At 47.9% G+C, this 26,765-nt stretch overlaps 1 protein-coding gene across 1 annotated transcript in view; it reads left to right on the forward strand.

Moving 5' to 3' along the window:
• Nucleotides 1–25,835, forward strand: part of Cacng5 (calcium voltage-gated channel auxiliary subunit gamma 5) — a 57,521-nt gene extending 31,686 nt beyond the window's left edge. The window contains exons 2-6 of the mRNA XM_052757225.1: nt 8,976–9,226; nt 10,577–10,663; nt 11,812–11,952; nt 15,132–15,277; nt 15,540–25,835. Of these exons, the coding sequence (XP_052613185.1) occupies nt 9,031–9,226; nt 10,577–10,663; nt 11,812–11,952; nt 15,132–15,277; nt 15,540–15,797 (828 nt within the window). The 5' untranslated portion in view covers nt 8,976–9,030 and the 3' untranslated portion in view covers nt 15,798–25,835. The remainder of the gene's footprint in view (nt 1–8,975; nt 9,227–10,576; nt 10,664–11,811; nt 11,953–15,131; nt 15,278–15,539) is intronic.
• The last annotated feature ends 930 nt before the right edge of the window (nt 25,836–26,765 follow it).

Here is a 26,765-nt window from a genome sequence, read left to right on the forward strand (position 1 = left end):
TGCCTTGGGTAGCAGAGCCTTTGAAAGCTTTCAGAGTAGGTCTGACGGTACTTTTAGGATTGTTAAGATGGTGTTTTTTCCTTCTAAAATGCCACTTGTAGGAATATATCCTGAAAAAAATACTTGCCAAATGCCTCCTTGATATTTAGAGATGAGTAAGTTTATTCATTGATTTTTATACTAAGGACATATTTGAAAACAACTGTTCTGCAGTAAGGAAATGGCTATCTCGCTTTGAGCATATGCAAATCAGAAAATACACCTTCTGAAGCTATTAAAACAGTGCAAAATGTTGATAATAGTAAGTAAAACGGCACGAAGCTGCACTGTGTATGCATTTGGTCTAGTGATATGGTCCCATTTTTAAGGCATAGCATAGAAAATTTTAAGCTGCACAGGAAAATGCTGCAAAGGCAATAATGTGGTGATACACAGTAGTTCACCCTTTCTCACTATGGTAACAAAATGCCCAAAGGGAAGGGGAGTTTGGACTCATCGTCTGGGATACAGTCTATTGGGTACAGAAGATGTAGTAGTGAGGCTGACTCTCAGGAAGCAGAGAGAGATGGATGCTGACCCTCTACACACTATCTCCTTTTCCCCTTCTTTGTTTAGTCTGGGAGCCCAGCCCTTAGGACATTACTACCCACATTACTCTTCACTTGATCCTTTCTGGAAACACCCTCACTGATGTGCCTACAGATGTGTTCTCTAGACAATTCCAAATCCTGTCAGGTTTACAGTGAAGATTAACCATCACAAGGTGTCCTGGTGGACCTTCACGGTCACCTGACTCCTGCCAGATGTCTATTGACAACAAGCATTGGCCCTTGCTGGTTTCCCACAATGCCTCTTGGTCTCCATGAAATCTCGTTCATCAACCACCTCTTGCCAAACCAAGGGTGCGAGGAGTTTTAATAAACATTGACCTCCACTCCAGGAGGTCTGGGGATACAGTGTGTTGGGGTTTGCCAGGGTTCTGTATCCTCCACTTCATAGGCCAAATTCCTGGCAGACAGGCTGGCTGTGGCTTAATCATAGAACAGAGTGTGTTAAAATGCAGAAAGCATACTCCTTGGGTCCTTCTTTTATTGAAGGACAATGCATCCTTGCCCAGTAATTCTCAAACCTAACAAGAGCATCTACAATGTAACAAAGAGACTGGTAGTGACAGAGGGGAGAGCAAGCTATTTGGCAGCTCCTCAGTCAGCAGCTGTATGACCATTTGGTGGAAGGTGGTATCTCAAATCAAGACAGAGCAAGTTTGGAGAGAGAAGCATGGAATGGCACTGAGGTCTCCAGGCTTCAGATGATGGTCCATTCTGAGCCCCTGTGTGCTTGGTACTTAATGCTCCTCATGTTTGGGTATTTTTCATCCGTGTCCTCAAAGATGCCACTTTCCCTACCATGAACTCATCCTGCATCATTACACAGAGCAGTGTAACTCCTCAGAGGATAAAGACCTAACACCTCTTCAGTTGGCTGGTGTGGAGGGAAGACGGGAGGGCTGAAATTTGTTAGGTAGCCCATGCTGGCTCTTGTTGGGAAGCTCAGCAAAGTGTCAACCAGAGTGTCCGTACCTACCCTGTAACTGGGTCCCAGTCAGATGATTTTTTTCCTGTAGAGAAGCATTTTCATCTGTCAGAACTAGGATACTAGTGATGGTAGATTAGATAGGGATGCTCCTAAGCACCCTACAATGTACATGATTGATGACCCTCACAACAAATAATTTCCCAGCCCCAAAAGTCAGTAGGTTGAGATGGTGATCTCAGATTGGCCATCATATGTGAGTGCTATTTTCCCTGAAACAATGCCTGAGAAAATCCAGTATCTTCTCATAGCCAAAAAGGCCTACAGCATCACTGCTATGTACTTTCTTGTTGTTGGTTGTTTTTGCTCTTTTGGAGGGCCTACCACCCAGCTCAAATAAATCACACACAGAAGCTTATTCTTAATTATAAATGCCCAGCCTTAGCTTGGCTTGTTGCTAACCAGCTTTTCTTAACTTATGCCAATTACCTTTTGCCTCTGGGCTTTTGCCTTTCTCTTACTTCTGTAGATCTTACTTTCACTCTTACTCTGTGGCTGGCTGTGTGGCTGTGTGGCTGTGTGGCTGTGTGGCTGTGTGGCTGTGTGACTGTGTGGCTGTGTGGCTGTGTGGCTGTGTGGCTGTGTGACTGTGTGGCTGTGTGGCTGTGTGACTGTGTGGCTGTGTGGCTGTGTGGCTGTGTGGCTGTGTGACTGTGTGGCTGTGTGGCTGTGTGACTGTGTGGCTGTGTGGCTGTGTGGCTGTGTGGCTGTGTGACTGTGTGGCTGTGTGGCTGTGTGGCTGTGTGGCTGGCCCTTAGTGTCCTCCTCTCCTTGTTCTTTTTCTCTTTCCTCTCTTTCTTCCAGATTTCTCCTTCTATTATTCTCTCTGCCTGCCAGCCCTGCCTATCCTTTCTCCTGCCTTGCTATTGGTCATTCAGCTCTTTATTAGACCATCAGGTGTTTTAGACAGGCACAGTAACACAGCTTCACAGAGTTAAACAAATGCAACATAAACTAATGTAACATACCTTAAAATAATATTCTGCAATAGTTTATTAATCAGAACAGCCACAAACATGTCTAGATTCAAGGGAAAGAAATGCAGGCCCCACTTTTCAAGGCAAAGAATATCAAATAATTTATGATCATTTAAAAAATATTTTATTTTTATTTTATGTATATGAGTGTTTTGCTTGCATTTATGTGTATGCACCACATGCATGCCTCCTAGCTGCAGAGGTCACAAGATGTTGGCTCCCCTGAAGCTGGAGCTACAGATTGTTGTGAGCCATCACATGGGTCCTGGGAACTGAACCCAGGTCCTCTGCAAGAGCAGCAAGTGTGGTGATATATTGTGTCCCTCAATATATTGTGTACCCTAAAAAAACTTATCTGGGAGAGAACAGAACAGCCACTAAATTAGACATAGAGACCAGAGACTTTCAGTCTGAGGAACCAGGATCAGCTGGGGAGTTAGCAAGGTGAGATTGGCTGTGGCTTGTTCTATCTCTCTGATCTTTCAGCATTCACCCCAATATCTGGCACCGGGGTTTTTTATTAAAAGACCATTTGCCAGTTCGTCTTAGAAGCAAGTACTTTTAACACTGAGCCACCTCTCCAGCCCCTGTGGTCATTTCTTAGCTCTCCTAGAAGATAATGAGGCCATTCTGGAAGGAAGCAGGCTGGGGATCAGGGCCCACTGGTTGTCCTCTGATCACCTTATCCTGCTGGCTGCTGGCCACACCATGCTGAGTCAATGGATCAGCTCAGAAGACCAGCTGTCACTGGTTCCCAAGCCTTGTCGACAGTTCCTACTCCCCAAACCCTTCATCAAAGCTCTACTGGGGTGTCTATTTGACTGTCTTTCTACTGTTCTCCAATTGAACCTCATCTAACTTCCCTACAATCCTTTGTACCTACTACCTCACCTACCCCTCAGTCCCTAAGCACTTCATCTCAAAGTCCTTTCATGACTGGCTTGGGCAGGGAAATGTACCATTAGTGATTTAATCTCCACAAGACATTTCTCTCTAATTGCTAGTCATGGATGATAATTAGCAGCCGTTAATTCCTGATCATTAACAAGCTAATACTTAGAGGTAATGGCACCGGTAATCATCATAAACCCTGCAAAACCATCATGTCCCGGGCCCCAGTTCCCAAAGGATGACACTGCATGGTGATAGCTTCAGTTCAGGAGGGAGCTAGAGCCCTTCATTTTGTTTCTGAGAGCAATGGTCAGAGAACTGATGTCTCTCATCTTTAGTCTCAAGTTCTTCTCTGGCTGTAGAAATAATATGTGTTCTTTTAGAAGCCTCCTGGAGCACAGAAAAGTATAAAGAACATAAAACATACATAACCTAATTACCTGGAGCATCTTCCATCGATATTTTGGTTTATTTCTTCCCACTCTGTACCTTTTTCACATAGTCAAGTGTCTGTTAAATTCATGGTTTTGCAGTCTGCTCTGTTCATTGACCATCCTAAGGTGAATATCTCTCATGTGGTGGCAACTTATAATACAACTTGTCGTCCTCTCCCACCAGCAAGAGAGAAGAAAGAAAAGCTTTAACTGTAGGGGGATGAGAGTCAGGAGACAGAAAAGCGGGCATCAGAAGACAGGGCGAGGGAGATGACTTGATAAATGAGTGATGTGGTATCATATTTATTTATAACATGTTGAGGCTTAGAGGTGCCAAGCAGCCTACAGGATATCAGAGGCGGCAGACTGGATTGAAACCAGGTCCAACTCCAGACTCTCTGCCTACACCCTATGATTTTCTACTGGAGAACTGAGTGGGCTCAAGGAGTGTCCAGGTGATGGTGAAGCATGCAAAGGGGACCTTCAAGAATCTAGAAATGCGTAAGACCTAGAAACTGACCTTGACCCCCAGCACTCCCGTAAAAGATCTGCCCATATGTTGCTATTTTGTACTTTCATTCCTTGGAATAACAGACTGGCTTGTCTCTGGTACTCCTGCCTCCTGGAACCTCGTTGCCTGACACGGGGTTTAGGGAAATATTAGTCTCATTGCTTACAATGTGGTTTTCAGAATCAGAAACGCTGAGTCACAGTGACCCACCGTGGAAATGATACCAGAAGCTACACCCCAGAGGCACCCCATAGGAAGCCCCAAAACATTTGTTACTCCAACCCTTATGTAAGACTTGACCATTTAGAAAATTATCTAAAGACCCGTGTCTTACGCATTTCTAGATTCTTGAAGGTCCCCTTTGCGTGCTTCTCCATCACCTGGACACTCCTTGAGCCCACTCAGTTCTCCAGTAGAAAATCATAGGGTGTAGGCAGAGAGTCTGGAGTTGGACCTGGTTTCAATCCAGTCTGCCGCCTCTGATATCCTGTAGGCTGCTTGACACCTCTAAGCCTCAGTTTCCCCATCCATGAAATGGAGTTACTACTACTACTCATGGGGTTACTGTAAGAGACTGGGGAAGGCTTTGTGCAGTAATTGACAGTCGGTACTTTATAAATAAATATGACACCACAATAAAAGTATAACTATGGGGTTGGAGTTTTAGCTCAGTGGTAGAGCGCTTGCCTAGTAAAGTGCAAGACCCTGGGTTTGGTCCTCAGTTGGGGGGGTATAACTATGTGTGGTGGTATTGTGTTCCCCAAAATATTGTGCACCCTAATACACTTATCTGGGGTCAGAGACAGAACGGCCACTAGATACAGAGGCTAGAAAATGGTGGCACTCATGCCTTTAATCCTAGCATTCCAGAAGCAGAAATCCCTCTGGATCTCTGTGAGTTCAAGGTCACACTGGAAACAGCCAGACATGGTGACACACGCCTTTAATCCCAAGAAGTGAGCCTTTAATCTCAGGGAGTAGTGGTAGAAAGCAGAAAGGTATATAAGGCGTGAAGACCAGAAACTAGAAGCTTTTAGCTGGTTAAGCTTTTAGGCTTTGAGCAGCAGTTCAGCTGAGAGGCATCCAGTCTGAGGAAATAGGATCAGCTGAGGAACTGGAAAGGTGAGATAGCTGTGGCTTGTTCTGCTTCTCTGATCTTCCAGCATTCACCACAATAACTGGCCTCAGGTTTGATTTTATTAATAAGACCTGTTAAGATTCCTGCTACAACTATGTTTGCAATGAATTGCTAATTTTTTGCTTTTCACTCCCCCAATACAGTTGTCCCATTCTCCAGAAAGGAAGAGGACTCTTGGGGTTTGCCTAAGCACGCTTCAGACTTTAGGCCCTGTCCTTATAGAGTTCTCAGGCAAGGTCACCTTCAGCCTCTTCTTTTATGTTTTTTTACTGATTTGGATCCAATCTCCTCTCCATTTTCATCTCTTCAAATCTCTAAGACCCAAATCTTTCTCATCTCTGCCAAGCTTAACATTAAAATTGGCTGCTCAGCTTCCGCCGGGCAACAGCTGTCATATTTCAAGCGTCCCTATCTGTCTGCTCTGGGAAAAGTGGGGTTTTAGTCCATTGTTACTGAATAATAATACCCTACACTGAGTCCAGCCTTGGCTCTTGCAAGCTACGGTCCTATCCACTGTGGCAGTTAATCCCCCAGCAGTTCTGGGGAGGGGTAGGAACAGGTCTTTTTATCCTCCAGAGGAACAGCTGCGTTCCCAAAGTGGGTTTTCCCGACCCCTTTTGTGGCCAGATAAGTCTGGGGATAGTTTGAGTAAGTAAAAGTAAACTGTGTTGTCAGCCTTTACCCTATGCAATGCAATTCTTCAAAACCAAGAAACAGTGCCTCCTGACACCTTCCCCCCTGCTAGAATATTCCCCAGAACAATTGCTCTAGCCCTCAGCATACTGTGTCGTGAATGACTTAGCATTTCACTTTTCCCTTCCTTGTCAAAGTCAGCGCAGGAAGGGTTGTTTAGCTTTCCACACTCTGCCTTGCAGACCCACTGCCTTGACACACCTCCAGTGAGCCAGTATGTGGCCCATTCTGTAGCTCTCCCAACTCTCCCGTGGTCAGCCGCTAGAACAGGGCTGCTGCTGTGGGATGACCCCTTCCAGGCAAAGAGTGCCAACACCCTATCCCCTGCCACCCAGAAGGGAGCTCAACTTTACAGACAAACCTGGTTTGTGATGCTTTTCGGGTAGCTTGGCATCCACCTATACTTAGATCTCGGCCAAGGCATGACATCATCCCTCGGTAGGGTCCTCGGGACACCACCCAGGCCCTGTGCTTGGTGGACCCTGCCAAGGCAACACTGCACCATTTCAAAGTCTCTAACCTTGGAACATCCAAAGCTGCCCACACCACTGGAACTTGGTGGCAGGGCCGCTAGATGTGACACTTGTCCTTGTCGCCCTAGGCTTACATCTTTTAGAAGTGGCTCTGCCTGCCTTCTTCTGGGCTTTGGTCACATTCTGAGCTCTCCTACATATCAGTAACCTTTTTCATTGTAACAAAATGCATATGACAGAAACAACGTGAGGAAGAGTTAGCCTGTGTTAGCCCAGGGTTTGAGGGCACACAGTCCACTGTGGTGGTGAAATCACGGTGGCAGGGGCATGAGACAGCTGGCCGCGTTGTGCCTATAGGAAGCAGGGAGGGGTGAAGAGGTATGCTCAGCTCCCTTTTCATTCAGATTAGGACCCCAGCTCCCTTTTCATTCAGATTAGGACCCCAGCTCCCTTTTCATTCAGATTAGGACCCCGCCCTATAGATGCCACTGTCCATGTTCAGGATGGGTCTTCCTTTAGTTAAACCTTTCTGGAGACATCTTCACAGCACAGCCAGAGGTGTGTTTCCATGGTGACTCTAAATCTAATCAGGGTGGCATCACACTCGAACAGCAAGTGCCACACTGCAATGCTGTCACTTGTTAACTTGGCCCAGTGTTTCTCAGATGTTAGCGAGCAGACAAACTCACCTGGGTCTCCTTAGAATGCAAATTGATTATCTACATTTCTCATCACTATTACAAAATCCCCAATAGAAGCAACTTAATGGATGAAAGATTTATTTGGGTTCATGGCTCCAGTCCATCCATCATAGAGAGGAAGGCATGGAGCTTGTGGCAGCAGAAGAGCCTCCTCACGTCTTGGTGAAGCAAAAACCAGAGGCAGACATAATTTCATGGTCTGTCCCCAGTGCCCCACTTCTGCCTGCTGGACAATAGTACCAAAGGTTTCATAACTCCCCCCCCCCAACAGCACTACCAGCTCGGACCCAAGTATTCAAAACCACAAGCCTATGGGGGATCATTTCAGACCTAACCCATAACAACACTGGAGGGTTCAGAGTCTGCCTTTCAAACCAGCTCCCTAGCGATGCCAATGCTGCAGGTCCACAGACAGCACTTGGAACAGCCAAGATCAATATTTCTCAACTTCATGTTAGAATTACCTGGGAGAACTTTTTCAATGCCGTCACTCAGGTCCTGACAAACACCCTAACAGACTCTGTGAGGCAACCCAGAATAAAGGACTCTTAGGCGCTCCTGGGTGATTCTTGGTTGCAGCCTTAGAATAGATGCCCCAAGCCAGGCCATGGGCTCTGTGGGGCTAGCATCCATCTACTCTACTTCTCTACTTCTTCACCACTTCCGTAAGCCCCGGAAGCATCAAATGAATTCATGTCTCACCCTGCAGACTCTCAGCTTTTCTCTGGATGGTTCAGAGCTGGCCCCTGACAATGAAGAACTCTAGGCAAAGAACAATCATTCCACATCCACTCAGGTGGATTTTGGAGGCCTGTTGAAGTCAACCTTTGGTCTGGCTGCTTTACATGTGCTGACCCAGACTCCCTTGGATCAGAGTCCCATGAGGATCACTACCTGCAAGCAGCCTTCTCGGTTCCTTTGTGTCTCCCCAAGGCTGCTGCCCACTTCTGGAGCCTGCTGTCAGAGGACAGTTGACCCTCAGAGACCTTGACAACTCAGAGGCACCCACCCAGAAGAGCTTGGTCTCCACGTTTCCCTGTCTAGTGTCTCAGCCATGGTTTTCAATGGGTTACACTGGACTTCTTTGGGGGAACCATTGTTCTAGATAGGTAGTTCTTCAAGGGAAGGGGCAGAATGCTCATCTTTACATCTCTCATATCTGGCAGGGTGCATGTATGCATGGATGGATGGATGGATGGATGGATGGATGGATGGATGGATGGATGGACAAATGAGTAGATAGATAGATAGATAGATAGATAGATAGATAGATAGATAGATAGATAGATAGATAGATAGGTGGATGGGTGGATGTGGGTGGATAGGTGGAAAGATGAATGGTAATGTGTAGTAAGGGGGACTCAGAAGATAAGGGAATAGATACAGCAGCTTTAAGAGAAAGCTGTGAATTCCTGAGGGGCAAAGGGAGAGGGTCGCCCTTATGTGGAGATGGTCTAGAAACTGGAAGTAGCCTAGTTGCTCTTATTCGTTCATTGACTCTGAGAAGATTGGCTTGAGTTACTGCTCACTGCCTCATGCTCACACTCCTGCCCTGTCCCCATAGCCCATTCTGCTCCCGTGAGACAGCACCGCTGGCTGCCTGGTGACCATCCACGAAGATGAGCGCCTGTGGGAGGAAAGCCCTGACCCTGCTGAGCAGTGTCTTTGCTGTCTGCGGCCTGGGCCTGCTGGGCATCGCAGTCAGCACGGACTACTGGCTGTACCTGGAGGAAGGCATCATCCTTCCCCAGAACCAGAGCACAGAGGTCAAGATGTCCCTGCACTCAGGCCTCTGGCGGGTCTGCTTCCTCGCTGGTAAGGACAGTCCTGCCCTGGGGAATACCTGCCCCACGGGGTTTTCTCCCTATTTAGAGACACCTGGGAGGTGCCAGTAGAAGTTCAGCATAGACATTCTCCACTCTAGGCAGTGCTGCAAGCAGCCATCAGACTCCAGACCCAAGCTCAGACCCCAGTGTCCAGAGAACAAGCTCTCTCAGGTCCAGGGCTTTCTTCCCTCCTAAAAGATCCATGCAAGCCTGGTTTTCCCACACTCTGTGTTCCAGCGGTCAATGATACCCCCAGCTCTAAACCACTCTTACAGGCCTTACCTTAGCTACACATGTTATTGATTGCACACAATTTAGCCAATGACCCTGCAAGGAAGACATCATTACCACTTTACAAATGAGGAAGTGAAGACTCCGGCAGGCTAAGCACATCTAGACTCCTACTTCCCTGACATCCACAAGGTTAAAGAACAGGAAATATTCAGCAGTTTCCTGTTCCTCTGTCCATGAAATGGCCTCACAAAGAAAACATAAATGGGTCTTTCCGGGAAGGTGCAAATTTTGATCCTACTATTGTGGACTTGGGGATTCTCTAGAACCAAGTGAGTTGCTACACCAAGAGCCCTATCCTTGAGGCCTTTATCACAGCCAAGTTCCACCCTACACAAGAGAAGCATCCCCGTGTTCCGCAAGACCTGTGTAAACTGTGCTAGCCAGGATAGCCACAGTATGGTCCCTGAGCTTCTCTTGTGGGATCCTGGAGCCTGTATGCACATTGAGAAAAGATATAGCTTGTTCCCCCAGCTTTTTCACCCATCTTGATGCTAGGGCTTTGATGGATAGGCCAGAGGTTAGATGAAGTTTAGCAGAAGGAACACATCCAGCTCCAGCCTGGCTACCCTGTGTCACTCTGTAGCGTTTGCTTTAGGAACAGCATCCAACTCTGATCTCATCTCTCACTGCTCCAGATGCTGTGCCATCCATCTCGGCTTAACTAGAAGCAGAGTTTGAGGCCACTAGGGTCTGATTGACAGGGTTGTGTGGGGGGGGGGTTATTGCACAAAAATCTGCACATGCATCTGAGACAGCCATGCACCATCATCACCAGTCAAAAGCAACAGATGGTACCAGATGCTTGATGGGTATAGATTTCATAGTGCCGACCTGTTCCCGGGCTTCAGGAAGAAAGTGGCACCAAGACACATCCCCCACCCCTGCTGGGGGCCACCAGCCAAGGGATGAAAACTTCCCTAGAGTGTTTATCCAGCCCAGGTGCAGAGACATAGGCCCAAGGATCCTAGAAGCATTTGGAATGTACTAACCTCAAATCTGTGTTGGAGTAGGACCTGGAAATAGCAGTAATTTCTTGTCTCCACAGGTGAGGAGCGAGGACGCTGTTTCACCATAGAGTATGTGATGCCCATGAACTCCCAGATAACGTCAGAGTCCACAGTCAATGTTCTAAGTAGGTGTCTAGAACATTCTAAGCTGGGCCACTGGTGGGACAGAGAGCCAGACAAAGGGAAGAGTCAAACACCCAGGACCTTTCTAAGAGCTAATGCCCTTGGCCTTGGCTGATTATACTGGTCTAGTTCACTAGCGCTTGCTCTGAAGAGTCACTTTTCCAGGGTGAAGCTAGGTTGCTGGAACCCCCATATCTCTGACCCCAGGAAATGAAGGAACACTCATACCCAGACTGAAGCAACCTCTCTGGACTGTAACAAGCTGACTTTATGACCTTGACCTCACCAGATTTGCTCTGACTCTCAGCAGGAACTTGCAGTGTTACAGTACAGTTCATCCCCTTGGTCTATTAGAGTTGGTTCCAGGACCCTCTGGATATAAACATCTATGAACACTTACATCTGCTATAAAAAATGGCTTAATGTTTGATGTGCATAGAACCAACACACTTGTCCAGCAGACTTCAAATAATCTCTAAATAATGGCTAATGTCTACTACAGTATGAATGACTAAATTCAGTGTCAGCCCCTTCTCGCCTGGGAGATCAGGCTTATGTCACATGGCCCCAAGCCTCAATCCTCTCATCAGTGTGGCTGTTCTTTCCTGCCTCCATCCTGGGTCACCTGTTAGCATAAACTCAGTTGCTCTCCAGAGCCCACATGAATAACAAAGATACTCTATGGGAAATTCTGGGGATTTAGATTGCCTCTTAGGAACCAGAGACAAAGAGCAAATTTTTTATTATACAGTAGAACTCCCCCAAGTGATTATAAATTGAAAAAGAAAGGGGCCAGCGCCAGTCCCCTGAACACTCAGAGCATGCTCTGTACCCTTGGAGATGGTGGATGTCTCTTAAAGGTGAGGCAAGATGACGTGACCAGGCGTGTCACGGCTCTCCTATAGACAGGCAATGTAGACTCCTGGGAGGGGAGCTTTTGCCTGGAGGGGAGACAAATCTCAGAATATGTTGGCAATTGGAGCCACACCTCACAGGCCTGCCAGCACCAGGAGAGCCTGTAGGCCACTCGTGTGGGACTAGGGCTTAGAGGACCTGTCAGTAGACATTGCAGAACACACTTCCTGGAATGAGGCAAGGAAGGAAGGTCGCTGTGGTAGCCTGACAGGCTGTCCCTTTTTCCCTGTGTTAGAAATGATTCGCTCAGCCACCCCGTTCCCACTCGTCAGCCTCTTCTTCATGTTCATCGGGTTCATCCTGAGCAACATCGGGCACATCCGTCCCCACCGGACCATACTGGCCTTTGTCTCTGGCATCTTCTTCATCCTCTCAGGTAAGCTGTGCGGTTCTCTCTCCATACACCCTGGACTTTTGATTTTTAGCTCCTGAGCAACTCTGTTTGGGGAAGTCCCACTCGCAGCTTCCAGCCAGCCCCGGACACGGAGTGAGCTGAGCCAGTGACCTTGGCAGAACTGGGTTAGGGCTGAAGGAGACTTCTGATGGCCTCCCAAAAACAAAACAAAAAACAAAAAAACCACATAAGGCTTCAGAGTTAGAGTGACCTGATGAGTTCACGCTGGGCAGAGCTGGGATAGGAACCCAGCAACTGTCGTCACGATACACCACCACCACCACTTCCTCTCTAGCTCCCACTGACGGGTATTCATTCCTGTGTCTGAAAGGGCTGCATCTTTGAGTATGGCTTTGGAAAATAAATACATCACACTTTGGAATAATGATTCCTTCACCCCTAATCCTCAGCTACCCCCAGAGAGTTCTGCTTTCATAATCTAACCACACCCCATATGATGAGCTCACCAGACCCCTTCACCATAGACTTATCTTCGTGGACTATCACCAGGCTGCACTTCATTCAGTCAGTCAGTCACCGTATCTATCACACCTTATTCTGGGTGCCGGCATCACTGGCTGTAGAAAGGTCAGGGTGGTGGGAGACGTAAACATGTAGAGTGGAGACAGGAACTCCGAGTGAAGAGAAGTGACGGGGCCACCAGGAACTGCCATTGGGACCGAGAATAGTGGCTGAAATTCAGAACAAGGGCTGGTCAGAGAAAACTAGAGGAGAAGCTGACCGATACAGTGAATAGGAATTAGGTGGGGGGAAACAAAGTTAGAGAGAAGAAAGAGCACTAAGTGTGGAAACTATCATGGAGTCTCTGGGGGCCTAAGGAAGTGTGTTCGGAAGTGAGACTACGGAGGCACTGAATTGTCTTGAGATCTGAAACTTTATAAGAAGGCTTGAGAGGACTTTAAACCAAGGGACAGCATATTTGGATGTTAGAACACGTGCTGTTAGGAGCTGTGAGGAAGGGAAGGGAGCCAGGAGCCAGGAAACCCGGACAGAGGTGGATCCAGAACTACAGGGGATGGGCAATAACAGAACAGACTAAGACAATACTGCTACGGAAAGAAGTGGGAAGATTCATGCACATTCAGAAGGTAAACTCACTAGGACCAGGATGAGGCTGGGCGGGGGGAATGTCTCAAGGATGAGTGCTATTTTCTTGCTTGAGCATTTCTACATCACATCCATGATCTAGGGATCACAGAAGGAGAAACAGCCTTGCACAAAAGTTATATAATTAGTGTGGGAAACACCGGGTTTGAGCTGTCCATTGTGGCATAAAGGAGGGGTATCCAGAAAACTGCCAGACGTCAGGCTCTGGGGCTCATGGAGTCACCTGAATCGAAGACAGAGATTTGAGAGCTAGCAGCCTAAGGGATGAAAGCATGAATCATGGTGAGTTATACAAGGGAAATATGTGAGAAGGCAATGGAATGTGGTGAATAAAATGGGTGCTTCCTCCCCAGTGACCTCAGGAGACCTTTTCTCTAGAAAATAACAGAATGGCTTTCAGGGCGTGCAGTTTAAGTGCCTTGAATTGGTTGGCTGGAGAAAAGAGGTCTAGAAGTTGATGCTCAGGCAGAAGATAGGTAGGTGGTTTGAATAGGATGGATAGATACAATGGCTGGCTGGCTGGCTGGATGGAAGGATGGATGGAAGGATGGATGGATGGATGGATGGATGGATGGATGGATGGATGGATGGATGGACGGATGGATGGATGGACAGATGGATGAATGGATGATGGAAGGATAGACGGGTGAGTGGATGGATGGGTGGGTGGATGGGTGGATAGATGGATGGAAAGGCTGATGAACAGATAAAAGGCAATAAAGGAAAAAGGATTCTCCGGCATAGGCATCCTTATTGCCAACTGGCTTGCCAGTCCCTTTAGGATTGTTCCCCCATTTCCCTATGAGCATAATCTTTGAGCCAGGGGGCAGGTAGATTACCTGACTCCCAAGAACCATTCTGCCTTGTTCTTTCCTTACACACATACACACACACACACACACACACACACACACACACACACACACACACCCATCCATTTTTTGCTCTACCTACCAACCCTCTTACCATGCATTCTCCCCTCCATTCCACTCTTTCATCCATGTAATGAATCTAATAACACTGAAATATCCCAGCCCAACACTGCTATGGTGGTGTTCCAGCTAGCCAGAACAGGACAAATGCAGGGCCAAGCTAGGCATTCTTCCTGTGAACTCCATAGCAGCCAAGCTGATCGGAGATCAGGCTGCCTGAGATTCCAACCATGAGTGAATCACAGGACCATAAATCTAGGATGGAGCTGATACACAGGCTTCATAATAACAGAGGGACATTTGGGGGCAGCAGTGACCCACGCTTGAGTTAAGGACAGAGGAAAGTTTGGATCACACCTATCCCCCTTTAATATCCATCCTTGGAGGGCCCTCAGTTTCATCAAATGATGTGAATGGAATGAAACCTGAACAGCTCAAGGTAGAGTAATTATGTCTTGACTCAATTACACTCACTAATTGACGGAACTGCTGCCAGGGGCAGTCATGTGCACAATGGCAGTTGGCGTTTGGGGTCCCAGTGGCCTCCTGATTCAATGTTGGCCAGGATTTGAGCAAACTTCCCTTTCATCTCCTCACTGAAGATCTCAGAGGGGTTACACTGTGTGACCAAATGGTCTGCATAGGCCCCAGGCTGTACTGGCAGACTCCAGGGAGATATGTACCACCCCCTGCTGGAGACAGGGATTAGAAGCCCTGTTGAGGAGCCTTATCATAGTCCTCACATTAATAAAAGCCCTCTTGGTAGCTCAGGGTTCATCCCCAGGATCATATCAATGTAGCACCAGGACCAGTAGAGCAGGCCCACTGAACAACGATGCAGGAGGGTATGTGTGACAGAAGTGGGTATCAATCACGAGGCTTGTCTCTTGGCTCAGGGGAGTGGTTGGACAGGGAGATAGCCTACTTGTACGAGTTCACTCCCTAGAAGATGCTGGCATAGACAGAGAGAGTCACTAGTAGGCAAGCTCTTGCTCACTCTGGAACTCCAAATTGAAGGCTTTGTTCCCAGCGGGTACCATATTGACATACTCCCCGGACCACCGGGCTGAACGTGCCCTTCCCTCCCCTTCTCTCATCCAGGCCTCTCTCTTGTGGTGGGCCTGGTGCTGTACATCTCCAGCATCAATGATGAGATGCTCAACAGAACCAAGGATGCAGAGACCTATTTCAACTACAAATATGGATGGTCCTTTGCCTTTGCTGCTATCTCCTTCCTTTTAACAGAGGTAACCTGCCCCATAATGTCCTGTGCCAGGTTGATACTGCCCTACCTGGAAGGGAGGAGGGAAACATCCCACAGCATCCTGGACCACCTACTCTACCAGTCTTCCCCAGAATGTCCCTCTCCCTGGCTTTCCTGGGTCTCTTCTATCCCAGAGCACACTCCTGTCTACGTGTGCCCTGGCCATCCCACTGGAGAGGCTCTGTGACTGTGTTCCAGGAAGACGCATTACAAGTGAGCTCTCTCCTCTGCTTCTCTCACTGTAGAGTGCTGGGGTAATGTCTGTGTACCTGTTCATGAAGAGGTATACTGCCGAGGACATGTACAGACCTCACCCAGGCTTCTACCGGCCACGCCTGAGCAACTGTTCTGATTACTCTGGCCAGTTTTTACATCCAGATGCCTGGATCCGGGGCCGCAGCCCCTCAGACATCTCCAGCGATGCCTCCCTACAGATGAACAGCAACTACCCAGCTTTGCTCAAGTGCCCGGACTACGACCAGATGTCATCATCTCCCTGCTGAGCCCTGGTCTCCTCCCCACCTGAACTTTGGATGGCTGGACAGCCTTGCCCTTCCCCCTGAGCCAAGGCCCAGGCCATTCCCTGCTTAGCCATTGTTACTTGACCACATCCTCTCCCTGCTCCCAGAGTAGCTCTTCCTTCAGTGGGTATCAGAGCCTGGAGTCACAGGCATGCTGATTGGCTGAGGGCACGGGTGAAGTCCTGCCTCTCGAGTGCCAATCGTAGCCATGGGCCCCCAGGAATCCAACAGCACCCCTTACTGTGCTGTGTCCGAAGATGCCCATGTTCTAGTTGTATTTTATTCCTGCACTTCCGGGTCAGCCAAGGCCAGGTTGGAGTTGCCGAGTTTCTGATGATATAGACAAAGCCAGACTTGAACACTTGCCAACCAGCCTGGCTCTCCATCCATGATCTATGCTTGAGGCCAAAAGGTGATTCTGCTCCAGTGGTCTGGCTGACTCAGAAACCTCAAGCAAACAGTTCCTTGTGAGACACTCTGCTTTTAATGTCATTGGCCTCCCTCCACAAAACACAGTCTCTGTGTGACACTGCCCCCAAGGCCCTGGACTTTCTGTCTTTCATCCTTCCAGAATGCAGCTGCCCTGGTCAGGGACTAAGGTAAGTACTCAGCGGTGCCAATGAAGTCACAAAGGTGTTAACGGCTGAAGATGTCTTAATACACACGGCCCCTTGATAAGGTATTTCACAGGGGCTTTTGATGCCTTAACCCAAAGAAGTGACCGATGATGAGAACTCCAGGATTTGACGGTTCTGTGTTCAGAGCTCCAAGCACTGTGTCCCACCCTGGGGGCATTGTCCCTGACTTCAAGGACCATATTTCCATCCAAGGCTCTAAGATCTAATCATGCAGACAGGTGTCTGTACCAACTAAGGACACTGTAGCTGCCAGCCAGGTTTGACGACACAGTGCATTTTGAGCCCAAACAAGCCAGATCCCAGATGATCCAGCTGCCTTGCCAAGGATGCCTGTGAACATTTGGGGGTTGCCAATTTAATCCTAATATGGGGAAGCATCTGCTTCCCAGTTATTTGACATATGTGGGCAAATCACATGCCTCCAGAAGGCAGACAATGCGACAACCACTTTCCTGATGGGGAAGCTGAGCTGGGCGGCTGCAAGTAGCTTCTGGGAAGTCCATAAACCCCCCACAGTTCTCCAGGTGTCCGCCCAGCTTGACCGAGGTTCTTTCTGAGAGTTCTGAGTGGCGAGCCAATGTGGCACTCTCTTTGCTGTGCATTTTTGCTGTGCTCACTTTTGCCTCGCTCTCTTTAAGATGCCAAATGTCCCTGATCACACAAAGTCACAGCGGGTAACTAGCAGACTCTGGCAAGTGGCACAGGAAACCACACAGCTGGGGCCTACAGAGGGGCACTGACTCAGTCAGCTTGCAAGAGGCCATAAGTTCAAGATCAAGTTGTCAGAGGACTGATCTGTGGGACATTTCCTCCACGTGTAGAGATGGCCACCTTCTTGTTGTGTGCCCATGTGCCTCTGATACTTTGTTTTCTTTGGTACATCCAAATTACCTCTTGAAAGGACACCAGGGGCTGGGGGGAGTATCTCAGTTGGTAGAGTGCTGATCTAGCATGCATGAAGCCCTGCATACAACCCCTAACCCTACATATTCCAGGTATGGCGGCACACATCTGTAATCCTAACACTTAGGATGTAGAGGGGTTGTTCAAGGTCACTGTCACCTACATAGCTAGTTTGAGACCCATGTAGAAATATATTCACATTCTGAGAACTGGAGAGTGTGGTCTATTGGTGAAATTATTAAGGCCGCTCCACGTAGTTAAAAGGGAGGTTTATTTTGTGGGGTAACTCACAAGTGAAGGGATAGGTAGGATGAAGGGTCTGGGAAAGGCATGGCGCAGTCCAGCGGTGTTCTCTGGAGAACTCTGCTCGGTCTACCTCCAGCGTCCAGGGTCCAGGAACCAAGAGAGCGGCCCATAAGGTCTTCAGGGCCCTCTCTTGGCCCCGCCTTGTAGGCGTGACAGTTACTGAAGCCTCAGTGGGGGTTGGAACTTCCAGATCAAAGCTGGAATGGCTACCCACTACATCCGTCTGAGAGTACAAATTTGGGAGAGGGCACAACTCAGCCCCTCACATGCAGATTGCTTCGTAACAGGTCGCCACACTGGTTTCCCAGCACAGGGGAAGGGAAGGATGAGAGAAGCTGTTTTGTCTCTCAGCTCTGTCACTGACTCACTGCGAATCCTCGGGCAACCCCTTCTATTCTGAGAAGCTCAGCTGAAATTGTTTCCAAGCCCACTCTCCACACCCACGCCCACACCTCTAATGATCTGGTCTACATTGTTCTTGTCTGCCAATTTCTGTATCTGCCTGTGAACTGAGAGTGACGGGCAGGCCCCGGCTTCCCACACCGTTGGCGCCTCACAATGATCATTTGCTTTTGTTGCTGTTTGCAAGAGTCCGTTTGGAGACTAAGTGGAATTTTCAAACTGGACAAATGTTTAGACATGCTTGACTCCAATTTTTGTCAATGTTATTAACACCCAAGATGCACTTTTCTCTCTCTAAAACACTTTCTCTGTCACTGTGCCAGGCTTGGTTTTGTACACATGGGGAAAAAATAGAATTTACTCCTAACTGCAAGCCGACTGTTGACCGTGGTATTGTTAGAGTGGGCCATCCCCAGCCTGAGACTGAGTTGTCAAGTCAAGGGGGGCAGGAGGTTCCCACCCTGGAACGGGCCATGTGCGCTTCCCTAGCAATGAGTCTGGGTCCCTTTCTTCTCCCATGAAGGTATGGGTGAATGTATCAACACCATACCAATATGATAATTTCTTTTCCATCCATAAACTCATCTCAGAAACTATTCATAGCCTTTCCTTGATCAAAAGATTTTTTAATAACCCAACTCTTGCCATCTCTTGGTTGTGCTTTCTAGAGTTGACTTTATCCTTGGGTCAGCAGCAAGATGATCACATAAAATATGATCTGGAAGATGCAGCAATGCCAGCAGAGGTACAGGGGGTACCCCTTCTTTTATCATCCCTAGAGACAAAGACAGCATCCCCAGAAGCAAACCCCGCAGACTCACCTCATGTCTCCCTGGTCATTTCTGGGTCACATACCCATTCCTGAACCACCCTTTGGCCAGAGAAATAGGATGATTATCTATCATCATAGATGGAATTATCCCCCAAAACTTAAGGTGACAGCGGCCATGTCATACTATTTGAGGGGGTTAGCTGGGCCTCAGCAAGGTACCTCTTGCTCAGAGTCGCACAAGTAATTAAACTTGAGCAATGACTGTTATTTCAAAGACTTTTTTGTTCACTTGTCTGGCCACTGGGGTCCACTGGCAGGCAGTAGTTGAGGTTATTGGCTGGAACACCTGGGTACAGATGGGATTTCCTCACAGCCCAACAGTTGGGAGCTAAGAAGGACTATCCCCAGAGCCATACCTCTTGTTTTGGAGAAGCCTTGGAAGTGACTCAAAGTCACTTTTATTGTCATCATCCAACCACCCAGATTGAAGTGCAGGAACATAGATCCTGCAACTTGAGGGTTGAGAAGCCCAACTTCCACTGTAGGAAGAGAGTTGGCATCTGCTTTAGTGACCACCTTGGAAATGCAAGACATCACTTCCTGATTGGCTTTGCCGATGTTCTTCCAGCCCCAAGATCCAGATGCTATTCTGGGTAAGGGCTATGTCTCTAACAAACTTCCAGATTATGTCAAGACCATTGCACACTCTAGGGGTTCTAGATAGTTTTAATTTCCTCAGAGGGTTCTCACCTCAGGATTAAGAACTTGGGCCTAGATCTGATGGAATTTACCCTCAGGAATAGAGATAAAGCCACCTCCTCATTAATCCTACTGGGGATTACTGGCTTCTTACAAAATGCTAAAGGTCCCAGTACCATCCTTGCTCCCTCCCAGCCTTCAGTGGCCTCACTTTCTCAGACAAGGCTGTGCCTTTGGGCAAGGTGTCAAGTTTATGGGCTTAAGCCCAGTACTTTGGCTCCAGAGTCATCCCTCAAGCTGGCGTCCATTAGGATGCACCAGCAGCTTGCCCTTGAGCACCAGGATGGCAAGTGCTCAGCGTTCCAGAGCCAAGCTGCTATTCTTCCTGTGGTCATGGCCAAGAATGGACACCCAGTCCTGAGGAAGGCCAACAGACCTTTGAGGTGACCTTGTAGTCTCAGACCTCCAACTGCAGAAGTTCTTCACTTGTTGGCTTTTGAATAATTCATTTTGCACTCATCCATCATTAATTAACCAGGCTTGAGGGCTTTGGGGACCATAAAGAGACCATGTATCACCATGTTCAGAGTGAATGCAACTTCAGTCAAATTTTATTTTAAATCCACCCACACTCATATATCTCCCACCCCATTTCAGATTCGGTACAACCTGTGTGAGAACACTCCATAATATATTGTTTTCAAAACTCAAGCACATGGCCTAGAGAGATGGTTCAGTGGTTAAGAGCAATTGCTGCTCTTGCAGAGGACCTGGATTTGGTACTCAGCACCCATGTGTTGGCTCACACTGGTCTATAATTCAAGTTCCAGAGGATCCAATGTCCTGGTCTCCATAGGCACTGCATACATGTGGTGTACTTACATACAGACAGACAAAACACTCACTCATATATACATAAAATAAAAATAAGTAAATCTTTATTTTAAAATCCCAAACACAGCAAAAATTGTAAAATCCCCTCAGATTAAGTTGTCTTTTATTAAGAAAATGGTAGAGATCAAGTGAGTATCATCTATGAAATCCACAGAAAGTCTAAATGCCCTGAATGTCAAGGTCAGTTCTCAGGCTTGACTTTACCCAATAAAGAATTTGCTGTTGTGAGCTCAAATACGAGCTCTTGTGAATGTCAGTTTAGACACCATGACTTCAATTTCAGCTCCCACAGGAGGGCATCATTCGACATTACCATCAGCACACATTACAGCCTTCATCAAAGTGTCTAGTTCCTAGCAGGTTTTTGTGAGTATGACCACTGTTAAAGCTCTTTGCCCTATGAATGGAAGGATTGTAAGACCTAAAGACGTTTCTAAACAGATTCAGAAACATGGTGGCTGGGGAGACAGCCTGATCAAGGGTTGTCAATCAAGCATGAGGACCTGAGTTTGATTCCCAGAACCCACATAGAGGCACATATCTGTAATTCCAGTACTGGGAGGCAGAGGTAGAAGGATCCCTGGTGCTTGCTGGCCAGCCAAACATTCTAGCTGCTGAGCCCAGGCTCAATCAGAATCCTCTCTCAAGAAAGTACAGTGGAGTCTAACTAAAGAAAACACTGGGCATTGAGACCTCTGATCTCCACAGGTGAATGCACACACACGTGCACACTCTCTGGCACACACACACACATGTGCACACACACATGTGCACATACATTCTGGCATACATGTGCACACACACTCTGGTGTGCACACAACACTCTGGCATGTGCACACACTCTTGCACACACACACGTGCACATACTCTCTAGCACACACATATACACACACATGCACATACATTCTTGCACACATACATGTGCACATACACTCTGACAAACACATGTGTGCACACTCTCTGGCACACACATGCACATTCTTGCACACATACATGTGCACGTGCACACACACACACACACACACATACACACACGGAGGAGGTTAGAGATTTACTCAGGGTTGGTAATTGCAATGCTCTGAAAGTTGTATTTCAAGCCCAAGAATTTGGCATCTGCAATTCTAAATACTCAGCTTGGCAAACGTACCCTTTCCATAATCAGAGAGAGAGGGAAAGGCCTAAGTGGGAAGAACGGTGATGCAGGGTTCCCTAAGAGCCTCCCAACGCCTCGACTGCCATCTCTACTCATGACGTCAACCCACACTGAAAAGGCTGCGTGCAATTCGGGATCTTCTGGGCTGAAGCTTACCCACTCTGCTCACCAACAACTGGAGGAAGACTAGTGTGTCAGCAGATCCTCAGCTGGACAGGAGGGAGGAATATTTCCATTCCTTCAAGAAAGCATTTCTCAAAGCTCCATGGGGGGGGGGGAGCGTGGTGACAGTGAACTCAGCCTGTCCACTCTAAGATGTGAGAAGTGTTGTCTTGGGTCATTCAGGCAATTTCAGAGTTGGATCCCTGCTCATCTGGGTGATGGGAAATTCCCAAAGGGTTCCCAGGAATCCTACAGGGAGAGAAGCTATTTGGTAACTGGACACCCAGTCATCAGAACGTGTCAGGGACTTTGCAGAGGTAGGATGTCGCTGCCTGGTGACCAGAGTCCAGAAAAACATCACCAGTTGTCCCTCTTGGGCCCTTCAAGTCTCTCTCATTCATTTTCTTCCTATGGGGATGATCCTGTAGACCAGCTTCTCTCTTTGACCCATCCCCGGAATTTCTCCCTGCTTGCTCCCTTGGGAGAATGCTTCATGTTCTTGTGAATGGAGTCTGGTTTGGGGCACATCTGTAATGCCAGTGCTGGGGAGACTGGGACAGAGACCAGGCCAGGATACACAAGTTCCAGGCCAACCTGGACTACATGATGAGGTCCTGTCTCAATAACCATGAAGTTCAGTCATGAGCTCTTTCCACCATTGGAAGGAAAAAGAAAGAGAAGAGTTTTTTTAAAACTGATTTGTAAGACCTGTAGTAATGTAACCCCATTACTACTCATAATCATTACCTTAGTACTAATACATTATTTTGGTTGTGGCTACCATTTGCTTATCACCTTCTATAGGCAATTCTATCATGGAGTAATTATCCTCCATGGCTTCATTTTAGTTATTTACTCCCACAGCCAGTGCAGAATCTGAGCTAAGCATGCCTTCTAAAACACAGCACACACCCATCAGTGGTCCACAGGAGACCTGGATTTTAGTGTTTTGTTCGTTCCTTCCCAGCCACTGTCTGTGAGTGGTATGCAAATGTGTTTAATATACCCTGTTGAGTTACATGCTTTTTAAGACAGGCACTCTGGTTTCTTTGCATGTAGATCTTCATTTCCATAAGTTATGTTACTCATCACATATCTGCTCTTCATCCAGTAGGGATTTGATAATGTTTTGTCTTGCTCCGTGACCCTATGGTTCCCTATCAAATACTCCACAGTACACAACACGACCTTATACCCAAGTCCTAGTGAAAAATCTCAGTGACAGACACCAAAATGGTAAATCCAGAGGCCAGGGTGTTACATAGCTCACCCCCAGGGTCTGACATCAATACCATCATCAGCATCCTGCAGGGTCCAGGTTCACCTTGAAAAAAGTACTGGCTAAGTCACAGCCTCTGTCTCTCCCTGCAGACTCGATGACCAATCATGTCTTTGGGAAAAACCAAGGAGTACTGAGTGAACTTTTTGTAACCAGACAGCCTCCTTGCCTCCAGAATGAAAACTTGGGAGAGGGGAGCTGTTACTTTGTTTGTTTATTGTTTGCACTTGGGATTAAACTTAGGGCCTTGTACCTAACAAGCAAATCTATACCACTGAGCTACATCTCCATCCAGGCTCTCTGGTTTCTAATCCCACAAACAGGGCTTAAGCACCCTCCTACCCACCTACCCCACCCAAACAGGGAAGAATCCCTCCACCTCAGGAACACTGATACTTTGACCTGGAAATTCTCTGTATGTATGGCAGACTGTTTAGCAACGTCTCAAGCCGCCACGTGCCTGGAGCATATCCACCCTCTACTGTGGCAGCCCCAACCTCCCAATGGTGCCAGCTCTCCGAGGCAGTGTCCCAGTCTAGAAGCACCTGGCCTTGCCTGCATTCTCTCTGTGTCGATCCAATAGGCTGCATTCTGTACCTGCAGCAATCCCATGCCAGGAGCATTAGTCTGTCCATCTTGTAGTGGAAGACACACAGGGAAACTAAATGATCTGCCTTATCAAGAAGTACCTGGAACCCTCCATCCTTCACAGAGCTCATAGCTCACCATAAAAGACCTACGATCCTCTCTGGACATCTGAGCTGCTGGGCATGTCAGCCCTGTCACTTGGGTGCAGGAAACAAAGACAGTAGGGGTGAGGTGTTAAGGGTCAGCATGAAGTGGAATGTCCTTTAGTTGACCCTCAGAGTCCAAGAACTGAAGGTTAGATTGGTGTGACACCAAAGCCTGAAGTCTGCAAGAAATCTATTATTTTAAAAGTACTAGCCAGGAGGTGGTGGCACACACCTTTCGTCCCAGAACTTAGAAGGCAGAGGCAGGCAGATCTCTGTGAGTTCGAGGCCAGCCTGATCTACAAAGCGAGTTCCAGGACAGCTAGGGCTGTTACACAGAGAAACCCTATCCTGAAAAATCAAATAAATGAAAGTACTGTTTTATATATCTTCAGAACCTGTCCAAAACTAGAAGAGAGGGGCCATGGAGAGAGCAAGTCCCTGCCACACAAGCATGGGGACCTGAGTTCACATCCCCAGCACTCAAGAAAAAAAGCCAGGCAGAGTGGCATACCTCTGCAACCCTAGTCTGGGGGAAGTGGGTCAGAGACAGGGGCATCCTCAGCTCTCTCTGACCAGCCAATCAGTGAGCAGAAGACACTCAATCAACCTCTGGCCTCCACCTACACATGCATGTGCTCACAAACCTTCATGCACACGTGTGCACAAGCAAACACACATAGCACACATATACAAAAGGTAACTGGCAGCGAAGGAGGTGCAGTGGCGTCCCCTTTCCCCTCCTTCAGGCTCAACGAGGACCAACCACGTTCAACTCGAGATTGTGCAGAAGTAAATCTTTAGAATCAGGTCATGCCCTCTGCAGCTTGTTCGCTGTGTGTCTGTAAGAAATGTGGGTTCTTTCAGTCTCACAAGGCCCATGATACACGGGAAACAGTGAAAATATTTCGGGGGGCAGTGCTGCAAATGGGACCAACGCTTTGTGCATGTGAGCCGCGTGACTTCTAATTCACCAAATACCCGCGTTACCGTTCGACTTGCTCAGGTATTTAAAATGTATGTGTGACCGCATCTTAGAGTATGTGAGATCCCACACTATCTTCCCATTACCAGAACCCATTTCTTCTTGTCGCTGGGGTCATTCTCCTTATCCTCTGTCTGTCTGCCCACAGAGCACCCCACAGCGTGGAGTTTTGTGACTAGATCCCTAGGCTGATGCTGGTTTTGTTTTTCTGGTCCTTCTAGCTCCTGTGAATTGATAGGTGAGTCCAGACACTTTCTTGGACATGGATCCCAGTCCCAGTGCTTTTCCATGGGGCCTGTGATATACACCTAGGATATTGTGGCCATTGACAAGCGTAGCCCAGTTTCATTCCGTAGTAACTTTAAAATGGTGATTTTTCTGATACCATTCTGTCTTTATTTATGAGGTGAAAGACTGTTGTCTGAGAATCTATCTAAACTCAGGCTTCTCTGTCTTGGTCCCCATCCTGTTCGGTACCCACATGTGTGGTCCCCAGCAGAGAGGCATTTGAGCTGTCTCCAGTGACGTCTAGTAGTGACACTTTGCTGGCCCTCCCTCAGAAGCCGTTCTTCGACCTTGCCTTCAATTCATGAATATTCATGCTCTTCCTCCCGGGCCTGTGCTCCTGGGACATTAAACAACCACTTCCCGAGTTCTCCAAAAATCTGCTCTGGCGGAATGACTGTGGAATAGTCGATCCCTTGCCAAGATAGAAGAGGCCAGGAGTGAGGCTAGCAGGCCATTGAGAGGGAGACTGGGCCGGGTCAAGTTCCTCTCATCCCAGGGTGACAGTGCCATGAGCTAAGTCCCACTCTCACAGGGAGAAGAGCTTTGCCTGGGGCCACCACAGCTGTGAGTCACCAGCTCCCCAGCCCCAAACCCTCCAGAGAAAATGCAAATGGATTCTGGTGACTGGGAACTAAAGCCACTTCTGTGTGGGAGAGGATGTTATAATACCAGGCTGTCGCCAAATTAACATTGTTAAACAAATGTGCAAAAATAGCAGCCATAATTACCCCCGTACAGTAGCTCAGTCTGCAGCTTTCTGTGCACTTCTGTTCACCCCCTAAATACAGGGCTGTCGCCATTCCTTTTCCTTCGGGCCTTCCTTCTTTCCACGGCAAACCCCCAAAACCCCATCTCCTAGGGAAACATGATGGGGGCGGGGGGATAAAACAATGTCTTCAACACCTACTCAGTGCATATAGAACTTGATTTAACCCATGTGCACATTGAGTCCAAGAGAAGCTGTCTGTCTCGGTCCCTCGCCTCAGAGATACAGAGGCCTGGGTTTGACTGACCTTTGCCCTTTGTCTTCGATGCTCCACACACTCCACTGACCAGCATCCCTCAACCTCCTCTACGGAGAAAGCTCTCCAATCAAAATACAGTCTGGCATCTCTTCTATGAAACGCTCAGGGACAGAAGTGTTGGGGTCTCAGATTTAATTTTAGATTTTGGAGTCTTCACGTGTCCATGGCGAAGAGATCCAAATCCAAACACGAAATCCACTTATGTGTTATATATACTCTTACACCCGCAGCGGGAAGATAGTTTCATCGGGATTTGGGGTTCTCATATTTTACCACTAACTTCAGCCCAGACCTCGCAAGTGTGCCCTCTGTTCCTTGAGCCATACCTGGAGGTCAGTCATACCATGTTCCTCTGAGAGACTCCACCTTCCAGCCAGTGAGATGGCTCAGGGGGTAAGACGCCTGCCACCAACCCAAGGCCCACATGGTAGAAAGAGAGAACCAGTACCCACAAGTTGTCCTCAACCACCCACCGCATGTACCCTTGGCACACACTCCTCAACCCCCCACCCTGCCACACATAACTAATTAGTTAAAATATTTTTTAAAGACGCCACACTCACACGGTCCAGCTTCCCAGCAGCTTAGCTCCCTGGGCTATGTGAACACTTTTTCTTAGTGCTGGGACCTATACCGAACCCGAAGGCCTTACTGACATTTGCAGCAATATTTTACACGATGAGGGAGGATCAGCAAAAGGCACAGTGGGTCAC

Source organism: Peromyscus californicus, unplaced genomic scaffold (genome assembly GCF_007827085.1).
Source record: "Peromyscus californicus insignis strain IS unplaced genomic scaffold, ASM782708v3 Scaffold_3__1_contigs__length_106647218, whole genome shotgun sequence".
Lineage (NCBI taxonomy): Eukaryota > Metazoa > Chordata > Mammalia > Rodentia > Cricetidae > Peromyscus > Peromyscus californicus.